This window comes from Siphateles boraxobius, unplaced genomic scaffold, assembly GCF_051911475.1.
Source record: "Siphateles boraxobius isolate OS27281-9 unplaced genomic scaffold, OSU_SipBor_1 13, whole genome shotgun sequence".
NCBI lineage: Eukaryota > Metazoa > Chordata > Actinopteri > Cypriniformes > Leuciscidae > Siphateles > Siphateles boraxobius.
In genome coordinates, this window is record NW_027508733.1 from 23373913 (window position 1) to 23392669 (window position 18757).

General features: G+C 42.8%; 1 protein-coding gene across 1 annotated transcript in view; it reads right to left on the reverse strand.

Moving 5' to 3' along the window:
- Positions 1 to 18757, reverse strand: part of LOC143735529 (uncharacterized) — a 47277-nt gene that overhangs the window by 12226 nt on the left and 16294 nt on the right. The window contains exons 4-6 of the mRNA XM_077225717.1: positions 3005 to 3172; positions 1392 to 1586; positions 831 to 1004 (exon numbers count right to left, since the gene is read on the reverse strand). Of these exons, the coding sequence (XP_077081832.1) occupies positions 831 to 1004; positions 1392 to 1586; positions 3005 to 3172 (537 nt within the window). The remainder of the gene's footprint in view (positions 1 to 830; positions 1005 to 1391; positions 1587 to 3004; positions 3173 to 18757) is intronic.

Consider the following 18757-nt stretch of genomic DNA (forward strand, 5'->3'; position numbering starts at 1 on the left):
TGTTGATACCAATAATGGATGGTAATAAGAGGGAGAGGAAGAAGTGTGTGTGTATAAGAGGAGGTGAACAAGGAGGAAGAGGATGAGGACGAAAAAGAGCAAGGTGTGGAGAATGTTGTCAAGGCTGGATCTGCTTTAGGGTTTTCCCCTTTGCCGCAGAGATGACATTGTCTGTGATGTGGACAAAGTCCTCAGGCTGGACCCAACATGAAGACATGATACTGAAGCAGAATCAATCTCTCTCACTGACCTTGATTTTGCAGTTGCACAACTCTTCTGAGTGTACTTTACTGTAACATGCTTGCATTTAGAGTTTTTTACTGTAACCTTTTTGGCTTTTGCAAGTTGGGTCACTGTATTTTCACAGTATGCACGTGCTGAATATACACACATCCAATACTATACTCAGAACAATACTACACTTGCAGTGCATACAGTATACCATTTATTCACCTTCCTACTGTAAGTTGCCATTACTATACTTGTTTATGTAATTGCTAAATTTGTTTGCTTTTTTTTTTACAATATACTTTTTTTTCTGTAACTGCATGCTTTGGATTCTGTGTTCTCCATATTTATTTATTTATTTATTTATGTATGTAGTGTCTAACGAATGATCTGTAGTGTTTTTAATATTGCATCACTGTGTGTTTGATCTTGAGCACAGATTAAATGGTTTTGAGGCAATTGTATGATTTAGCCAGAAGAGTCAGAGGTTCTCTGAATGTGGTTAGAAAATTTGGTTTTATATTTAGGGTTTTGAGAAAGTGAGTGATGGTTTCAAGAAATGTGTTTTAGCAATTCAGATAAATGCACATATGGGCACATACCTGCACACAGTGGTTTTGGTGTCCATCCATCTCGTGTGCATGTGGCCTCTGCTGACATTTGATCATATCCAGACACGCAGTAGTAAGCTTTTTTTTTTTCCAATTTCAGATCTCCACTGAAGTAATATTCTGGGCTAGACACATGCTCGTCACGTGGAACTTCACATCTAATTTCTGAAACAAGATTTACATTATTTTAATAGCATGCAATAAATTCAGTACAAATGTTTCTCTATAATCTTTTAATTCTTATCAATCTTATAAAAAAGAATTTTAAATGATTAAAAAAAAACTAAAACTCAATAAAAAAATGTGTATATATATATTTTTAAAATTAATGAACACAAATCATACACTAATGGTCAGTTTCCTTGTTCCATTAAGATTTATACAAAATGTTTTATTAAGGTCTCATTTTTTTAACTCATTCAAAATTCTTAATTCAAAATATGAATAATATATAAAGATTATTCATTTTAATGTGATGGAATTTTACTATTAATTGAAATGTGTTAATCTTGAAAAAATGCTTCTATAATAAAAAAACATCATATACGGTACCCGCACAAACAGGCTCATAATCCCACTGTCCATTCTCTCCACATGTAAATGATTTGATGTTTTCTTTTGTTTGAAAGAACCAGTGTTTTTCAGTGCAGGTGATCTCCACACTTTCTCCAGCTCTGAAAATTGTTTTTCCCTCCGGTTTGATCTTTGTTACTCCAAATGTGGTTGAATTAAGCTCACAAGTTATTTCTGTACAAGACATAATTATGTAGAAATAAGGGTAAGATGAGATGAAGCATCACAAATGTGTGAAACTGGATTTGTATGTTTGTCTTTTGCAGAAAACAAATGATTGACAAATTAAAATAAATCCTAAAATGGAAAAAATATGGCTCCCCATAAATAGAGTACAATTTGAATAAGTCCCTAAATTGTATTAGAGGCACATTTTCTATTTTGAGAACTTTTATATATATATTCTGATAAACTATTATCTGAAAATTAAGAAAGCAAGTACAAAGCTATTAGTAAGTAGAAAGTGTTATGCAGGTAAGTGAGGACCCAAAAGCGATTTAACAGAAACAGAGTCTTTTAATGTGAACACAAGGTAGCTACAGAGAAGCACACAGATCTTCTTCTTGAGTGGTAAAGGAAAAATAAACAACCCGCAGAGAGGGCGATAAAATAAACACAAAAGTTTTCAGATAACTTCAAAAGAGCTTTAGGCAGCAGTGGAGAATAGCTGGGTAGCGGCGACAGGCTGCAGGTCTCTCTGGGAAGACGCGGGTCGAAGAGAGACGGTGATTACCTGATCTCTCGTAGCATCAGATGAACTGGACAGAGTAAATAATATGAAGATTAGCTGAGAACAGATTGCCCTTGCCAGGCGGATGCCAACAGGACAGGACAAGGTAGAAACTAACGAGACAGTAGTTTGCTTCTAGCATGAGAAACTCAAATGAGAATCTGACAAAGAAAGAAGCAAGAACAGAGAGGGAAATAGAGACCTAATCAGAGGAGAAAGGGAACAGGTGGGAAGAGGGTGAACGAGGTAGTTAGAGGAGATGAGGAACAGCTGGGAGAGCAGAGAAAGAGAAAGTAACCTATAACGACCAGCAGAGGGAGACAGAGTAAAGAGAAAGAACAGGAACAAGACATAAGATGACAAGACATAACAGTAAGTTGTTATTAGCTGATTTTGTAGTTAACAAATGATAATGCTTAGCAAATGTTGTTACCTCATGATTTTCCCCAATAAAAAAAAATCAAACAAACAAAACACGTTAATTAAAACATAGAAAACAACATCAATTGGACACTTTCTACAGCATGAGAGGAAGACAAGTAAATAATCTCATTCCATTTTCTCAACTTTAAAAAAAATCAAACTAAGATCAAACAAATATTTTATTTAATGTATGAGGACTACAAAACAAAAATAAACCAGATTTAACTAAGTGATATGTTAAATTAGGCTTAATTTGCAATTTTGTTTTTAAATGTTAAATTTTAAATGTAAGGTTAATGGGTTAATCTATTTTTTAGAATTTAGTATAGTTATGCTACCAGTTTTTTTTTTTTTTTGCATAATGAAAGATATGGATAGTAGGATTTCAGTATTATTTCGCATATAATTTGTTTATTATGTAAAAATAATGGTGCATTACCATCACATTCCGGGTTCAGAGTCCAGCCAAATTTAGCACATTTGGGGATTCCTTCTCTAGGCTTGAACCCTGGTGAACATCTGTATTTTAATATGGCATCTTTCTGGTATTCTTGCATTTTCTCAACAACATAACCATTTGATATGTCTGGTGCTGTGCATGTTATCTCTGTGTGAAAAGCAAGGGAAAGAGGAATAGTTAAATTGGTGCTTTGAATAAAGCTTAGAAATCTGTAATCATTGGACGAAGATACAAACAAACAAAAAAATTAAACAATGTAATGAACCTTTGCACTTTGGAACAGAGTCACTCAATTCGCCCGTCTCTGTGCAGTGAATGTCACTACTTCCGTCTATCTGTTTGTCAATAGATACACACTCAAAGTGAATAACATCTCCATAACTTCCCTCCTCTGCGTTGCCCAATGCAGTCACACCCCCATCTGTGCAACAGTGTTAAAAGGATAGTATACATTTTAAACATTAGAATAAAAAGCATAAATCACATTTAACCTTTGTTGCAAGTATACAACACTGTTGCTCCAAAAACAAACTCAGACCCCTCTGTAAGTTTAATGACAATTTGCTGTGAACACTGGGTGACTGCATTTTTTCTCTGCAGAAATCAAACAAGTTTTAATCTGAATAATGACAACCAATAAAATGATGTGGTCATTGGTGATGTGAAATTGAAAATTTTCTCACTTGCACATGGTCGCTCAATGGCTGTCTTCCATTTTCATTTTTCACACTAGACATGCCAGTAAAACTGTCATGCAGCTCAGTTTCACTGTTTCACCATCATCATATGAAACCTTTGCAACTGGTTCCCTACCAGTCAGTCATGGTCAATGTTACGTCAGTGACTGACGAATTGGGATCTCGCCCGAGAGCCCAATCACCTTCAAGTGGTAACAAAACAAGCCAATATTGACGAGTTAGATTTACACCGCAAACCACTCCTCATGACATGGGTATACAAGAAAGTGTGCAATACTCACTCATAGGGATGGGAATTGAAAACCGGTTCCACTCGAGAACCGGTTCTAAGTTTTACGAACCATCGATATTGTATGCCCTCGACGTTAATGATTCCTCTTATCGATGCTCCTGCTCCGAGTCCCAGCCATAATATACAGACCGTGAACTCACAACTTTCCCTTTTGTCCTTTATCGGGCACCATAACGCGACGTCCTATACGCATCTGTGTGTCATGATGTCAAAGCAATTTGAGCAGAGGAGGTAGTCATGGAGAGGAAAAGACGATCTAAAGCTTGGCTTTATTTTACTAAACGAGACAAATTATGCTGTTCCCTGTTTGCAATAACAGGGTTTTTCCTGCATTGAATTTTTTTTAGCGTCCGCCAAAGCGAATTTTTGTCCCGCCAAAGTCTTATTTGATCGGTGAGTAGGCCTAATGTAGTTGAACTTCTGCGCTTGTGACAGGGCATGTTTAACTGAAAGAACGAGCAGAGAAAGAGAGAGAGACCCGGTCGCGCGCACTCTCTCACTTCGGAGCCAGGCGAAAGCGTAAACAAGACTTCTCCACACTAAGCGCTGTCTTGCTCTCTCTCCCTCACACATATTAACCAAAATAAATCGACACGATGTTAAAAGGTCGGAAGACCAAAGTTTCATGTGGAGCATTCGGAGATTTTGTTTCCCTGAATTACCGCTGGGTGTGAATTGTGCTAAAATAAGTTACCTTATCTTCTCTGAAAAGCGTTCCGCACATTCAGCTGACATAAAACAACCCTTTAAATAAACGGAAAAAAAAAAACGATCCAGCGATGAAATGTTTTCTGTCTTGACACAAATCTTGTGGGATGTCCATGTCCTTACTGCTCGGATAATCACACAATGCGCATGAAGCGTCCAATTCGCGAACTAATGACTCATTTGAACCGATTTAACCATTTAATGAATGGTTAAAACAGCTGATCTTTCCAACACTGAACTCACCAGACATCTGAATCGGTGTATAACTAATCGGTAACACTTTACAATAAGGTTCCATTTATTAAATAAATTACATAAAAAGTACAGTTTGCTTACTCAAGGGTAAGGTTTAAAACAAATAAAAGGCATATGACTATTTTCCACACAGTGCTATCAGGAATCAATAAGAGAATCGTTAAAGAATTGGATCGATAAGCAAAATCGTCAGTGGCATTGATATTGATAAAATCATATCAATTCCCATCCCTACTCACTCATTTAAGCTTTCGCTTCAGAGCCGAGCGTTTCTAAACCAATTCTGCTCAGCAATTATCATTCGTTTGGCACAAGAAAACCACGAAGAAGTTCGATACGGAGTGTAATGGTGCATCAGTGGTGGTTGCTTCCTAAGTGAGTGTTGTGCACACTGTGCAGCCTTTCCAAAAGAGCATTTTGCACACTGTGCAGCTCCCTTTCCCCTGTGCGCTTCAGCACTTAAAAAAGCTTTTTCCCTTAAAGAGTAAGTGGACGACAAGCGTATTTTTAAAGTCACCTCTCTGTCCATGCATTTCTGGCTGCGGTCGTTTCCTGTCATCATCTGACGGCCACAATCGCTGTCTCACATGCCTGGGCATAAGCATGCTGATATTGTGTTCGTGGTAGGGGTTGCACTTACTAGACGATTAGTCGACTAGTCAACTTTAATGCTCTGTCATGAAGCTTTAAGCTTGTTGTCGACTAGTCGCTGGTCATGGTCCATAGAGGGCGCAACAGTATAAGAAATCTTGAAAGTCAAACAGATAAAATGACAAATAAATGCATACTCCGGGAGCGCTCCACAAGACATGACCTCAGAACAGCTCTTTGTCTGCTATGGAGGCCAGCGGAAGGGAATGGCTGTCTCTAAGCAGAGGTTAGCCCACAGGGCCTTGCTGACAGACATCTGTGGAGCTGCGGGCTTGGTGACACCTAACGCATTTGTGAGATTCTACAATCTTAGAGTAGAGCCTGTTTCTTCCCGTGTTTTGGCTACAGCCAGTAGGTGGGGGCAACAGGCTTGGTGTCTCGCTTGCAGCACCATTCCCCTTTAAAGGAGAACTCCGGGCAATTTTTAAGTTCATCTTGATCGTTAGACCTTTGTGAGGACTGACTATAGAAAAAAAAAACGAACCGGATTGGTGCTTGCTACGCGGAGCTGCGACCGCGAATGCCCAGAGCTCCCACCCAGCTAAAATGGCAGCTATGGGGGCATGGACATAAAGAGCGTTTTTGAGCCTCTTAACAGACACAAAATGCAATTAAAATGTCTGTCCAACATGAACAGGGACCCTACATGTGAACAAGATGCGTTTAGCAACTTAGCCATTGTTTCAACTCACCTAAATAGTCTTTTAGACAAGCTGTAGTCTCGCGCTGCAGTCCCGTGCTGTAGCCGGAAAAGGTAAACAATGTCCAGGTGGGAGGAGCGTTGATCATGTGCGAGGAGTTAAGATCAGAGTTGCTTACAAGTGAAGAAGGAATGTTTCGTGTTTGTGCGAAAATATAAGAGCTTAAATTTTCATCGTCTTCCTTTTCATGACCTCGAGATTATGCAGTTGTGGCTAGTTGTACTTCAACTTGATGTGCAAACTCCCGTAGAAGTACTACGCTCTAAAGATTACCGCATTTGCAGCGAACACTTTGACAAGGATGACTACACAACACAGCGGGGCCGTTTGAAGAAAAATGCCATTCCATGTACGAAGACGGGTGCAACCACTGTGGAGGTAATGTAACATTTATTTATCCTTGCATTTGGGCACACACGGCATGAGGAGAGATGTGCATGAATGTTTTTGTAGTCTTATTTTCAACGCTTTAATTATTTCACTAGCTTCTTCAACTTGAATTGTAATTGTATTGTAATTGTATTCGCAGCAAATGCAGTGATCTTTAGCGTGTAGTACTTCTATGGGAGTTTGCACATCAAGTTGAAGTACAACTAGCCACAACTGCAAAATCTCGTGGTCATGAAAAGGAAGACGATGAAAATTTAAGCTCTTATATTTTCGCATTCTGTTGCCACAATTCGGAAAGGCACAAACACGAACCATTTCTTCTTCACTTGTAAGCAACTCTGATCTTAACTCGTCGCACATGATCAAGGCTCCTCCCACCTGGACATTGTTTACCTTTTCCGGCTACAGCACGGGACTGCAGCGCGAGACTACAGCTTGCCGTCTAAAAGACTATTTAGGTGAGTTGAAACAATGGCTAAGTTGCTTAACGCATCTTGTTCACATGTAGGGTCCCCAGTGGCGTCATGCCCATTCAAAGTGAGGGGGCATGTGCCCCCTCAGATTTTTCCTCCCTGATAATTTTTTTGTCACAACTTTATTCCTATTATGCTCCATAAATACCAGAGCCTATAACGACTCAAATGTATTCTTCTGGATGTGTAATAAATCGGTCAGCATCAGCCCGCCCCTTTTTCCTAATATGGTGTCTGTGTACATCAAATCTAGAGCGCTACGCTCTGGAATCTTTGCTGTGTATGTTCAAGCAACTCACTCGTCTCGCACGTTGAGCTGGTAATGTTTTACAGATGGTCTTGAAGTGGTAAGTGGGCAAAGCAACAAATCGGCATTGAATTAGTTATCGGATGATATTAAAAGGTAGTGGGATTATTTTTGGTTGACCTGGAAATTTTAACTTGATCAAAAAGTTATGGATTGGATATTAGCTGCGAATTCAGAGCATTAACTTAAGTTGTGTAAGTGTAACTGTCACAGTGTCTGGTTTGTGTTCCCTGGGTTGCCACTAGAGGTCCTCGTTCTCACGGTGTCTTTCACGTTTGACTTCATTTCCCAGCATTCTGTCTGTCACTCATCAGTTCATTGCACTCAGCTGTTTCCCATCACCTTGTTAGTTTGAGTGTATATACACCCTGTCTGTTTTAGTGTTTGTCACGGAGTCGTTGTTATTCATCACGTCACTTTTGAGGTCTGTTCTGCTTTGTGCTAGTTTGTTTATTGTTTTATGTTGTTGGATTGCTACGTTGATTTTGACCCCTGCCTGGACTGGATTTATGTTTTTGGATTACCCTAATAAATACTGCAAATTGGATCTCTCTGTTTCCCGTGTGTGCAACGTGACAGTAACGTTATCGATAGCTAGCCTAGTCTAACCGTAAACTAGTTGGCTAACGTTACCGCCTGCCATGCAAAGCCATTAAGCCATAGTAACGTTATGTGATCGGTTTTGAAACATCAGCAGTTTTGTCTTGTGTCAAAGTCTCCAGCTGGTTCAATTGTTTTCAGTTTCATAGAAACGAGGGTGTTCAATTTGTTGTAGGCTAACTGCAAAATCCAACCTAACGTTATCAAGGCATCGACTTGATGTTTCTCCCATAGACTGTTATTCACGGCTCTTCACGGATCAGGCAGCTAATTCAAATGCAGTGAAAAAAGATAGGCTACCCGTTCCAAAGCTACAGCATAGTTGTTATACAGATCGCTATGACAGTGATGTAGGCTTAGAGTGCACGAAAGTGTAGCAGTCAGCCTCTCTCTCATGTGCTCATATAACTTCCGTTATTATTATCAGGTCACTTTACTTGCTCATGATTCGCAAGTAGCAACTTACTAATGAGGTACTACTTGCCATTATACACCAGTAATGCAGTAATACAAAATGTATTATTATCATTAGTAAAAGAGTATGGCAGTAAGATGATAGATTTAATGCCTCAATATTATTCAAATATTATGCCAGTAAGATTCTATATATATATATATATATATATATATATATATATATATATATATATCCTCAGATAGAGGAGGGTTGCTGCTAGCTCCGTTAAGGTATTTCTGTCCCTCCCAAACTGCATTGAAATTGTATGTTTAGCAGCCAGAATTTAAAAATTTTCAGGGGGAGAAACCCCTGACCCCTCCTAACATGATCCATATCACCCGTCAGAAAACAATTGCAACGTCTCAGATTGTGCCCCCCCAGAATTTTGGCTTGCATGACGCCCCTGAGGGTCCCTGTTCATGTTGGACAGACATTTTAATTACATTTTGTGTCTGTTAAGAGGCTCAAAAACGCTCTTTATGTCCATGCCCCCATAGCTGCCGTTTTAGCTGGGTGGGAGCTCTGGGCATTCGCGGTCGCAGCTCCGCGTAGCAAGCACCAATCCGGTTCGTTTTTTTTTTTTTATAGTCAGTAATCACAAAGGTCTAACGATTAACTTAAAAATTGCCCGGAGTTCTCCTTTAAGAACAGGATACGAGTGCCTATCTTGCTTCTCAGGTGAGTTCCCCAGGTGAGTTCCCCGTGTAAGTGATTTGTGATGCAAATCTCACTCGTCAATGTGCATTGGCTTGTCTTTTAACCACTAAAACAGGGCTGCACAATTAATCACAATGAAACAACATGCGATTTGGCAAAGGCTACTATTATTTCATGCGCAGCTTGTCAGTGCAGTGCGGCTGATCAGTAGTAAATGCTGCTCCATCTGAACCCTGGATAGAGTTCCTCCAGCACCCTCTGGGAGTTGGATGTGGCGGAGGTGTTTGACGCCAGGTCTAGCCTGTTTCTTTCCTTTGTCAGAGTCCTCTCGGCCATCTCTGTATGGTATTGACTTCACCCTAGCATATTCCATATGTAGCACTATCCTAATGGATATTGCTTATATGTAACTCCACATGCAGGATGTGGTTTCCGTAGCATCCCTTTTGTTTTGGAATAGTCACGCTTCCCCAGTGTTAACTAATAGTCTCAATGTATAGGGTAGAGGAACAGCAGTGATATTCTCCGTGTAAAGTGCTGTCTTTTCTTCCACTCCAGCAGGTGCGGGGGGATTGAACGCCTTATGTCTTGCACTGGGAAGGCGCAGCGATTATGTAATTATTTATTATTTCTCGTTTTTCTTAGGAATCCCAATTTGTCAGTCACTGACGCAACGTCAAATGTCACAGACTGATAGGGAACATCTAGGTTACTAATGTAACCCCCATCCCCTGAAGGAGGGAACAGAGATGTTAAATCCCATCGCCACACAGTCCCTGTGTGACCACTGAACACCGTCTCTGCTCCTCAGCGCAAAATTTAAATGCACCCTTCCTTGTATAACCGTGTAATGATTTGTGATGCAAATCTCACTCGTCAATGTGCATTGGCTTGTCTTTTAACCACTAAAACAGGGCTGCACAATTAATCACAATGAAACAACATGCGATTTGGCAAAGGCTACTATTATTTCATGCGCAGCTTGTCAGTGCAGTGCGGCTGATCAGTAGTAAATGCTGCTCCATCTGAACGCCAGAGGGCGCTCACGCAGACATGCCAAAAATGCCCCACCGCAGAAGTGTGATAACGGGCATCATTCCAGGAAATCCCTATCCCACATCATACTATATGTAGCTGAATAAACAGAAGATTGAAACGCTTTGATTGATTAAACATGACTAATAAAGACACGACTGCCTTATTCTGTGTAAGAAGCCACATCGTCTCACAGAAGGATGCTTAACTGTCGTTATAAAGTGAGTTTAGAGTAAAAGCATGTTATTAAATGTTGTCTTTTGTTGGACAAGAGGTTCATAAATGCTAAGATGTTTGCTTTTCCAAATGAACGTTATAAGTGACTCAAACTCACTGTGCTGTCAGATGGAGCAGCGTTTACAGAGCCGTACATCAATGACAAGCTGCGCATAAAAAAAGAGTTGCAGCCTTTGCAATTTCGAAATCACGATAAGCCAAATCGGTTTCAGTGCGATTACATGTAAATTGCGATTAACCGTGCAGCCATACACTCGAAGGTAATTGGGCTTTATAATGTCCTTTAAAAGACATTCTGAGAAACACAAACAAACGTTACACAAAGACATAACTGTCATGTATAAATGCTGAAGTACAGTACATGAAAAAAAAATAGTCAACACACTCTAAAGCTACAGTTTGGGAAGTGCGTATAATATAATATTTATATTTAAGTAAATAAAATCGAAATGAAAAAGACATTTAAATAAATAACGACAACAAAAAATTACTTGCCTTGGCATTTCAAGGAAAACAACCAAAAGACGAAGCAGAGGAGTTTTACAAGAACTCTCATTTTGATCTCAATTCCCAAGTGCCCTTTTTAGCCTGTCTCTGATAAAGTAAAAAAAAAGAAAGACAAAATTGTTTTTTCTTATACCGGACTTCTCTGTGCACAAGCAATATTTCCTGTAAATGAAATCTTATCTGATGCAGAAATTTGTATTTGTGATTTAGACACACCAAAAGAAAAGTTACTTTAGAGAAGTGAGACTTCTTGAGTCATATTTATGAACAGGAAGCAAAGGGCAGGATCCAAAACAATTGCCATGTTTGAATCTGAACTCTGTAGCTTTATCTTGTTAATGTTATTCACTGGCTCATGTTCTTCTTGAATCAAATCATAAAGTAAAATAATTTGTCCCATAGAGCATTAGAAAAGAGTGAGATTGAAGAAGATTCACAACACTTTCAAACTTTTGAACATTGCGATAGTACGATCATTGCAAAATGTATCTGTAACTGCAATTGGAAAAAGTGTTACCAAATAGCAATCTATTGAACTGATTAAAAAAAAGAGATGCAGAAGAAGAGTTTGACCCTTGAAGTATTTGACTGAATGTGCTTAAATTGTTGTTGTTTCTTATGGCCTAGATGATCCTTATCTCACACTAAAAAAATATTGTTGGAAATGTAAAAGCTGGATACCATTTACTGAATCTTACTTACTTGACTTTTGGTAAACAATTGTTAAACTCAAAGGTCTTTATTTGCAAATGGTTGTCATGTGATAACAGATTCTTGGCACATTCAATGAATATGTTCGAAACAGGGCCAGAAACTCTTAAATGTATTTAAATGATTTTCCTTTTTCAAGATATATTGAAAAAAAGTGCTTAACCTTCAGAAAATGCTCACTATGAACATAAATGTCAAACTAAATATTGTTATTAGTTTATTTGTTTTCTGAGGTTTTTGATTTTTGCAAAACTGTTACCAGAATTTGAGACATGTCTATAAACTAAAAAGTAATGGGTAACTGCTAAATATCTACTTTTAGAATCCCTTGATCAAATGCACCACCAAGATGTGACTGTGGAAAGTTTAAATTTATTATTGTATTTATTAACCAACCAAACCCTGAACGCTTGGTTAATATGTGAAAAAAGGTTACACATAGAAGTGAGCAGTAGTCATGAATTCTCTTTGTTTTTCCACACTGTCGCATGCACTTTGTAATGTCACATGTATTAAGTATTTATAAATGAGATTGATTTAGATAATGTACATTTTTCATGATCCATATTATATGATTTTGTAGTCAAATGTGCTAGCGCTTAAGCACTATTTTTACTAATATAAATTGCTGACTATACATTATCCCGCTGATTACACGGCTACGCACCAGATACATAAATACGTAGACATCAACTATTATTACTAATATAAATTGCTGACTATACATTATCCCGCTGATTACACGGCTACGCACCAGATATATAAATACGTAGACATCAACTATTACCTATCAACTATAAACAGCTATTACCCTGTAGCCCATGACTAGTTGCCCACTGAAGCTAAGCAGAGTTGAGCCTGGTAAGTACTTGGATGGGAGAAAAACTAGGTTGCTGCTGCTACATGAATTTCAGTGGCTGTTTTGAATTGACATCAGTATCATTTAATTTTGCCTATGCAATAAAACCATTCCAATCTTACAAAAATAAATAAGATTTGCTCTGGACCAAGACAAACATCAGCACTGGCTCAAACTAATGTATACTGTATACTCACTATTAACAAACATTTGTAAATTCACGATTAATATAATACGGCATTATAAACAAACTGTGCAGTCTAAAATAAATTACAACCTGTTAGATGAGCTGGAGTCTGTGGTGCTAACTGTCATTGAACCTTCTCAGAAGGGAGTCTTTCCATTCATGCAAAGATTTTCTTGTCAAGTCCCTTTCAAATGCCAGCTGGTGTAGCATGTTCCTTCGATTGTCCGTGAACACATTTTTCAGAGTAGAAAACGTCTCGGTTACGTATGTAACCCTCGTTCCCTGAGTAGGGAACGGAGACTTTACGTCGGATGACGACGAATGGGGTTTCGCTTAGAAAGCCTATCAACTTCGAGTATTACAAAACGAGCCAATGGCAAAGAAATGCCATGGGTCTGTGGAATTTGCATAGCGTATCTCCGCCTTACCTCGTGGGTATAAAAGGAGGACGCCTGCAACATGCAGATATGTTTCTTCGCTGAGGAGCCAAGACTGAGCTTCAGGCGATCCCCGCGGTACAGCGGAAAGTGGCAGGAAGACGTAACATCTCCGTTCCCTACTCAGGGAACGAGGGTTACATACGTAACCGAGACGTTCCCTTTCGTTGTAACTCCGAGTTACGTCGGATGACGACGAATGGGGTTACCAGTCTAATCACGCCACCTTCTCGGCTGCTTCCAGTGCCCTGCGTAAATCTGAGATCCCTGTCGTGAGACTGCCACGGACGAAGGACTCCTATTTAGCACAGGAGTACCAAGGTACACTGGGGAGCATATCGCAAGGTTTACGGGAAATGCAATTATTGCCAACCCAGAGACAACCCAGGACAAGGAGGATTCAGTCTCCTTGCCCCTCTCCGGAACCTGACGATCAGGTCGTGCCTTCCCAAAGACTTACCTTCAACAAAGTCATGCTGTGCGGCAATGGCGGTGACATAGACTTTTAGGGTGGAGGGAGACAGCCTTCGCTCCAACCCATCATGTAGGAAGGAAAGCACGACGCTGATCGAACATCTCGGGGAGTTATCTTGGCGAGAAGAGCACCAGTTGACGAAGAGGTTCCACTTCAACGCATAGAGATGTCTCATGGATGAAGCTCTAGCGGAAGTGATGGTAGCCACCACCGCTGGTGGTAGGGTACTCAAACCTGCCTTGTCCCATCCAGGAGCCACATGTGGAGGTTCCAAAGATCGGGACGAGGGTGCCATAGGGTGCACCGTCCCTGAGAAAGGAGGTCCATCCTCAGAGGGATTGGCCAGGGAGGTGCTGTTGCGAGGAGTACTAGTTCGGAGAACCAGGTCTGGTTGGGCCAGTAAGGTGCAACCAGAATGACCTGCTCCTCGTCCTCCCTGACCTTGCGCAGAGGCAAACAGATCTATCTGTGCGTCCCCGAACTGGTCCCAAATCAGCTGAACCGACTGGGGATGGAGTTGCCAATCTCCCGGGAGGGGCTAAAGCCGTGAGAGCGCGCTGGCTGCACAGTTCAGGGCTCCGGGGATATAAATGGCATGAAGCGACCTCAGATGCTTCTGACTCCATATGAGGAGGTGGCGGGCGAGTTGCGACATACGGCGGGAGCACAGACCACCTTGACGGTTGATGTACGCTACGGTCCCGGTATTGTCTGATCGGACTAGTACGTGTTGGCCTAGAGCACGGCCTGGAAGTGGCGCAAAGCAAAACGTACTGCCAGCAACTCGAGGCAATTGCTCGTTAATTGCTCGGCTCGTAAAAAACTGAGGTTCACCCACAGGGTGAAGGTCTGATGGCAGTTCGGAGTAACTGGTACTCGGAGGGTGCCGTGTTGCCATGCCCACCTCAGGACTCGGTCACGAAGCCAAAGCTGAAGCGGTCTCATATGAAGCTATCCGAGCGGCGTTGCCGCGGCTGCAAATGCCATATGCCCCAGGAGCATCTGAACAATCACAGTGGATCCGCACTCTTGCCCTCAAAATGTCTCAGGCAAGTCAGCAGTGACTGCGCGCGCTCGCTCGTAAGCTGATCCCTGTGTTCGCAAACCTGATCTCGAGAGTGAGCTAGGATCAGCCAGTCATCGAGATAGTTCAGGATGCAAATCCCGTGTTCCCGGAGGGGAACAAGGGCTGCCTCGACGACCTTCGTGAAGATGCGAGCAGACAGGGCTAACCCGAATGGGAGAACCACGTACTGATATGCCTGCCCCTCGAAAGCAAACCGCAGCAACGGTCTGTGTCGAGGGAGAATGGAGACGTGAAAGTAGGCGTCCTTCAGGTCGATCGTTGCAAACCAATCCTGGGGCCGTACACATTCGAAAATGCGCTTGAAGTGAGCATCTTAAAACGGCAGCCTGTGAAGGGAGTGGTTCAGCACACGCAGGTCGAGGATTGGCCGTAACCCACCGGTTTTCTTCGGGACAATGAAGTACGGGCTGTAGAAGCCAGACCTCATTTCGGCTGGAGGGACAGTCTTGATCTCACCCTTCGCCAGCAGGGTGGCAGCCTCCGCTCTCATGATAAGGGCATTGCCACCGAGCATAGTTGAGCGGACTCCCCTGAAGCGCGTAGCCGAGCCTGATCGTTCGCGCAACCCAGCCGGACAGGTTGGGAAGCTCTAACCAGGCTCCCAAGAACTGTACCAGCAGGGTAATGCAAACCACAGACTTCCAGTCGGTGGAGCAGCGAGGCGGAATGACTGTCACGGACGTGGACGGCATAGCCGCCCAGTGTCGGGACTTAGTCATTGACCGCGACCTGACAGAGGAGACCAGGGAAGGACGAACGTTCCACGGGGGTCTGCTCTGCCAGGGGTCTGGCGACAGAGGGGGATGAGAGCGGCACGGTCCTGGGACGGCGCGTGCTGTCATCCGGCTCTGGGACAGAGGGGGATGAGGGGTGCACGGCTCGGAGGCGGTGCACCGTGTTGTCCGAGAACTCTGTGTGCTCAGGGATGAACATGTCACTTCTTCTTTAACCACATTAGGGTGCTACCCACCCGGGGGTGAGCAGCGGGAAGTGGAAAACAAAGGATTCTCCCCCGGCCCTCCACCGGGGGAAGGAGTGGTCCTGCTACCATCTCCTGAGAAGTGACCATCATCCCTGAGCAGCCCCCACCTCAGGAGCGGCGCTTGGCCCGGCGTTTAGCGGTGGGCGGGGCAGGAGAGGGCCATGGCCTCCCCCCGCGGCCTCCAGAGCCAGCCCGGGCGAGGTGGGAGGGGATGCGCCTTTGGCGGTGGGCAGACTGAGGGATCTGAGCGGACGGCGGGGCCGTCGGGGCAGAATGCCTCAGTCTGCTCATGGGCGGTTGAGAACTGTTGTACAGCCCTCAACCGTACCGCCGAAGGGCCGACCTGGGATATGAGGGTGTCGAGCAGACGGGTCCGCCGGACATCCTGCACAACGGACAGGTTAAGCCACAGGCTTGAATGGTGGACATCACCTGACCCAGGGAGCGTGCGGCCACTTTCGTCACTCGGGGAGCAAGGTCAGTGGCGGTGCGCAGCTCAATGAAGAGCCCTGGGTTAGTCCTACCCTCCTGCATGTCCATGAACACCTGGGCCAGGTATACCAGCAGAATGGCCATGGCATGCAGTGAGGCGGCTGCCTGTCCTGGGCGCTATAGGATTTCGCCACATGTGTAGACGAAAAACTACAGGCTTCGGACGGGTGCTTAGGATCGCCCCGAGAAGAAGCACTCTGAGGACACATTAGCATCGCAACAGAGCGTTCAACCGGGGGGACCCCAGTGTACCCATAGGCAGCGGCCCCGTTGAGGGAAGGAGGGGTGGAGAAGATCAACGAGGGATCGCTGGAAGACATGGGGGTCTTTGAGGATTTCGAGATCTCCTGATGCACATCCGGGAAGAAAGGAATTGGGGTTAGACGCGACGAGAGTCAGCGGCCACCCCAAAACCAATCGTCCCAGGAAAACATGGCCGTCATCTCAGGATCTGACTCGACAAATGCCATATGCACACCCGAAAGTGGCAGCACTGTCAAATCTTCACTTCCTGAAGATTCTTGCCCGCCCTGTGATGCTGCGATGGACAAAAGATCCGATTCTGGAACATAAAAGGAAACCCGCCGTGAGGCACGGACTGATAGTCGGCACCTTTGTTCCATACCAACACCCTCAGGTCACCCTGGCCACCCGCCGAAGTAGCACCTCACGTGGAGAGTGTTAGATCGGGGTGTGGATGAGGGGACTCTCTCTCAAACGAGATCATTGAGTCTCGACCGTAATGACGCGAAGGTCACGTTCCCGCGGTGAGAACGTGAGTCATCCACAAACGCTGCTATAGCGTGATCAAGCCCAAGCACCCAGAGCAGAGAATGTGCCCATCAAAATCAGAAATGAGTCAACCGCAACCAGAAATGCACGGGCGAGCCGTCTTTAAAAAGACATGCCACGTGCAAGCTCTTTTGTGAGAGAAAAGAAAACTCTGAGAGTGTTGAAACGCCCGGGGAGAAACACACTCACTGGCAAACCACTGCACAGATAAGCAGGAAGCGCGCACTCGCCGGGAGATCGCCGTCACACCAACACCAGAGAATCTCGCTCGTCTGTAAGAAGCTGACAGTTCAGAGATGGCTTGTGGAACGAAGAATTAACTTGGCTCCGAAGCGAAAACATATCTGCATGTTGCCGGCGTCCTCCTTTTATAACCCGAGGTAAGGCGGAGATACACTATGCAAATTCCACAGACCCATGGCATTTCTTTGTCATTGGCTCGTTTTGTATTACGCGAAGTTGATGATGCCACCCTTGAAGTATTTGTTTAAGTGTCATCTTCTCGCCACTTAAAACCGATCCAGACAGCCGGAATAGTTGGGCCGCAACAAATTCTGAATGAACCACTTCCGAATTAGTTCAGTTCAGCATGTGTTGAATGAGTTGCGCATCCGAGTAAGTGCTGTCATTCTGTGGATAAAAAGGTGAAAGTGCTTCAATTAATTTGCTGTTTCTTTCTCCAAAACGCTTTAGAGATTTCTGCAAGCACCGCACCCTTTACTACAATCATCGAAGCTCTTCCTCATTTCCAAATCATCCTGAGCCTGGCTAATAATCTCCCCCAAATTAAAAAATACAAGAAATTGAATGGCTTCTTGCAAACCTAACGTTACAGTACGTCTGCGGTCGGGAGGAGCCGAATCGGAAAATGCCTGTGTGTGCAGTGATCACTTCGTCAAAGGTGAGTTAATACAACTTGTGTGGCTATGTTTGTGTAACGTACCAGTTTCCGAACTTTGTAAAGTCAAAGTATGTCTGTAAGACAAGGTAGTTGCTGATATCTACCGCCTCGATGGCAGGCAAATCTTTCAATTCAGTTGAAAAATCTGTCCTCTTCATGACGTAAGGATCACGTCCAACATATGTTTCGATTTTGTTTATATCTTTCTCTTGTAATAGCGTCTAAAGTAGTACAGTACTGACTTTCCTCCATCTCGTCCATTCCGCTCTTCACTTCTGATTGTGGGCTGGGATTGGGGCTGGACATGGGTCCTATCAGGTACAGTACATAGCAAATTGTATGTGGTGTTGCTATATGGTACCATGTAATGGGGGGGGGGAGGGGGGAGGCTGGGGTTGGTTGGTGGGGGTTGGTGGTGTAAATATATTTATTCTGAAGCAATATTTTCAGATTTTACATACTTAAATCTTCATATTTGTGATATTTGTGAGAATTGGGTCAGTGGTTCCAGTGAAATATCAATTCTTTATTCCAATTTTGATACAACAAAAATTACAGTAATCAAATGTGAAAAAACACTGCATATTCATTACTGTATAAATTAAATAGAGAAAGATCTTTTTGTAAAGTTACAAAATGTAGCCTATTTAGTCAAGAACAGTGAGTAATTTATTTGTCCTTTGTTTGATTAACATTAAAACATAGCAGCAGGTTTATTAAAATGCTGCCCCTTTAAGGTATAAGTGAACATTTGAACCATATGCCCATGTATATTTTCTTTTCTTTTCATTACACTTTTTACGTAAGTTAACATCCAATACTTGAACAGTTTAAAGTGTAA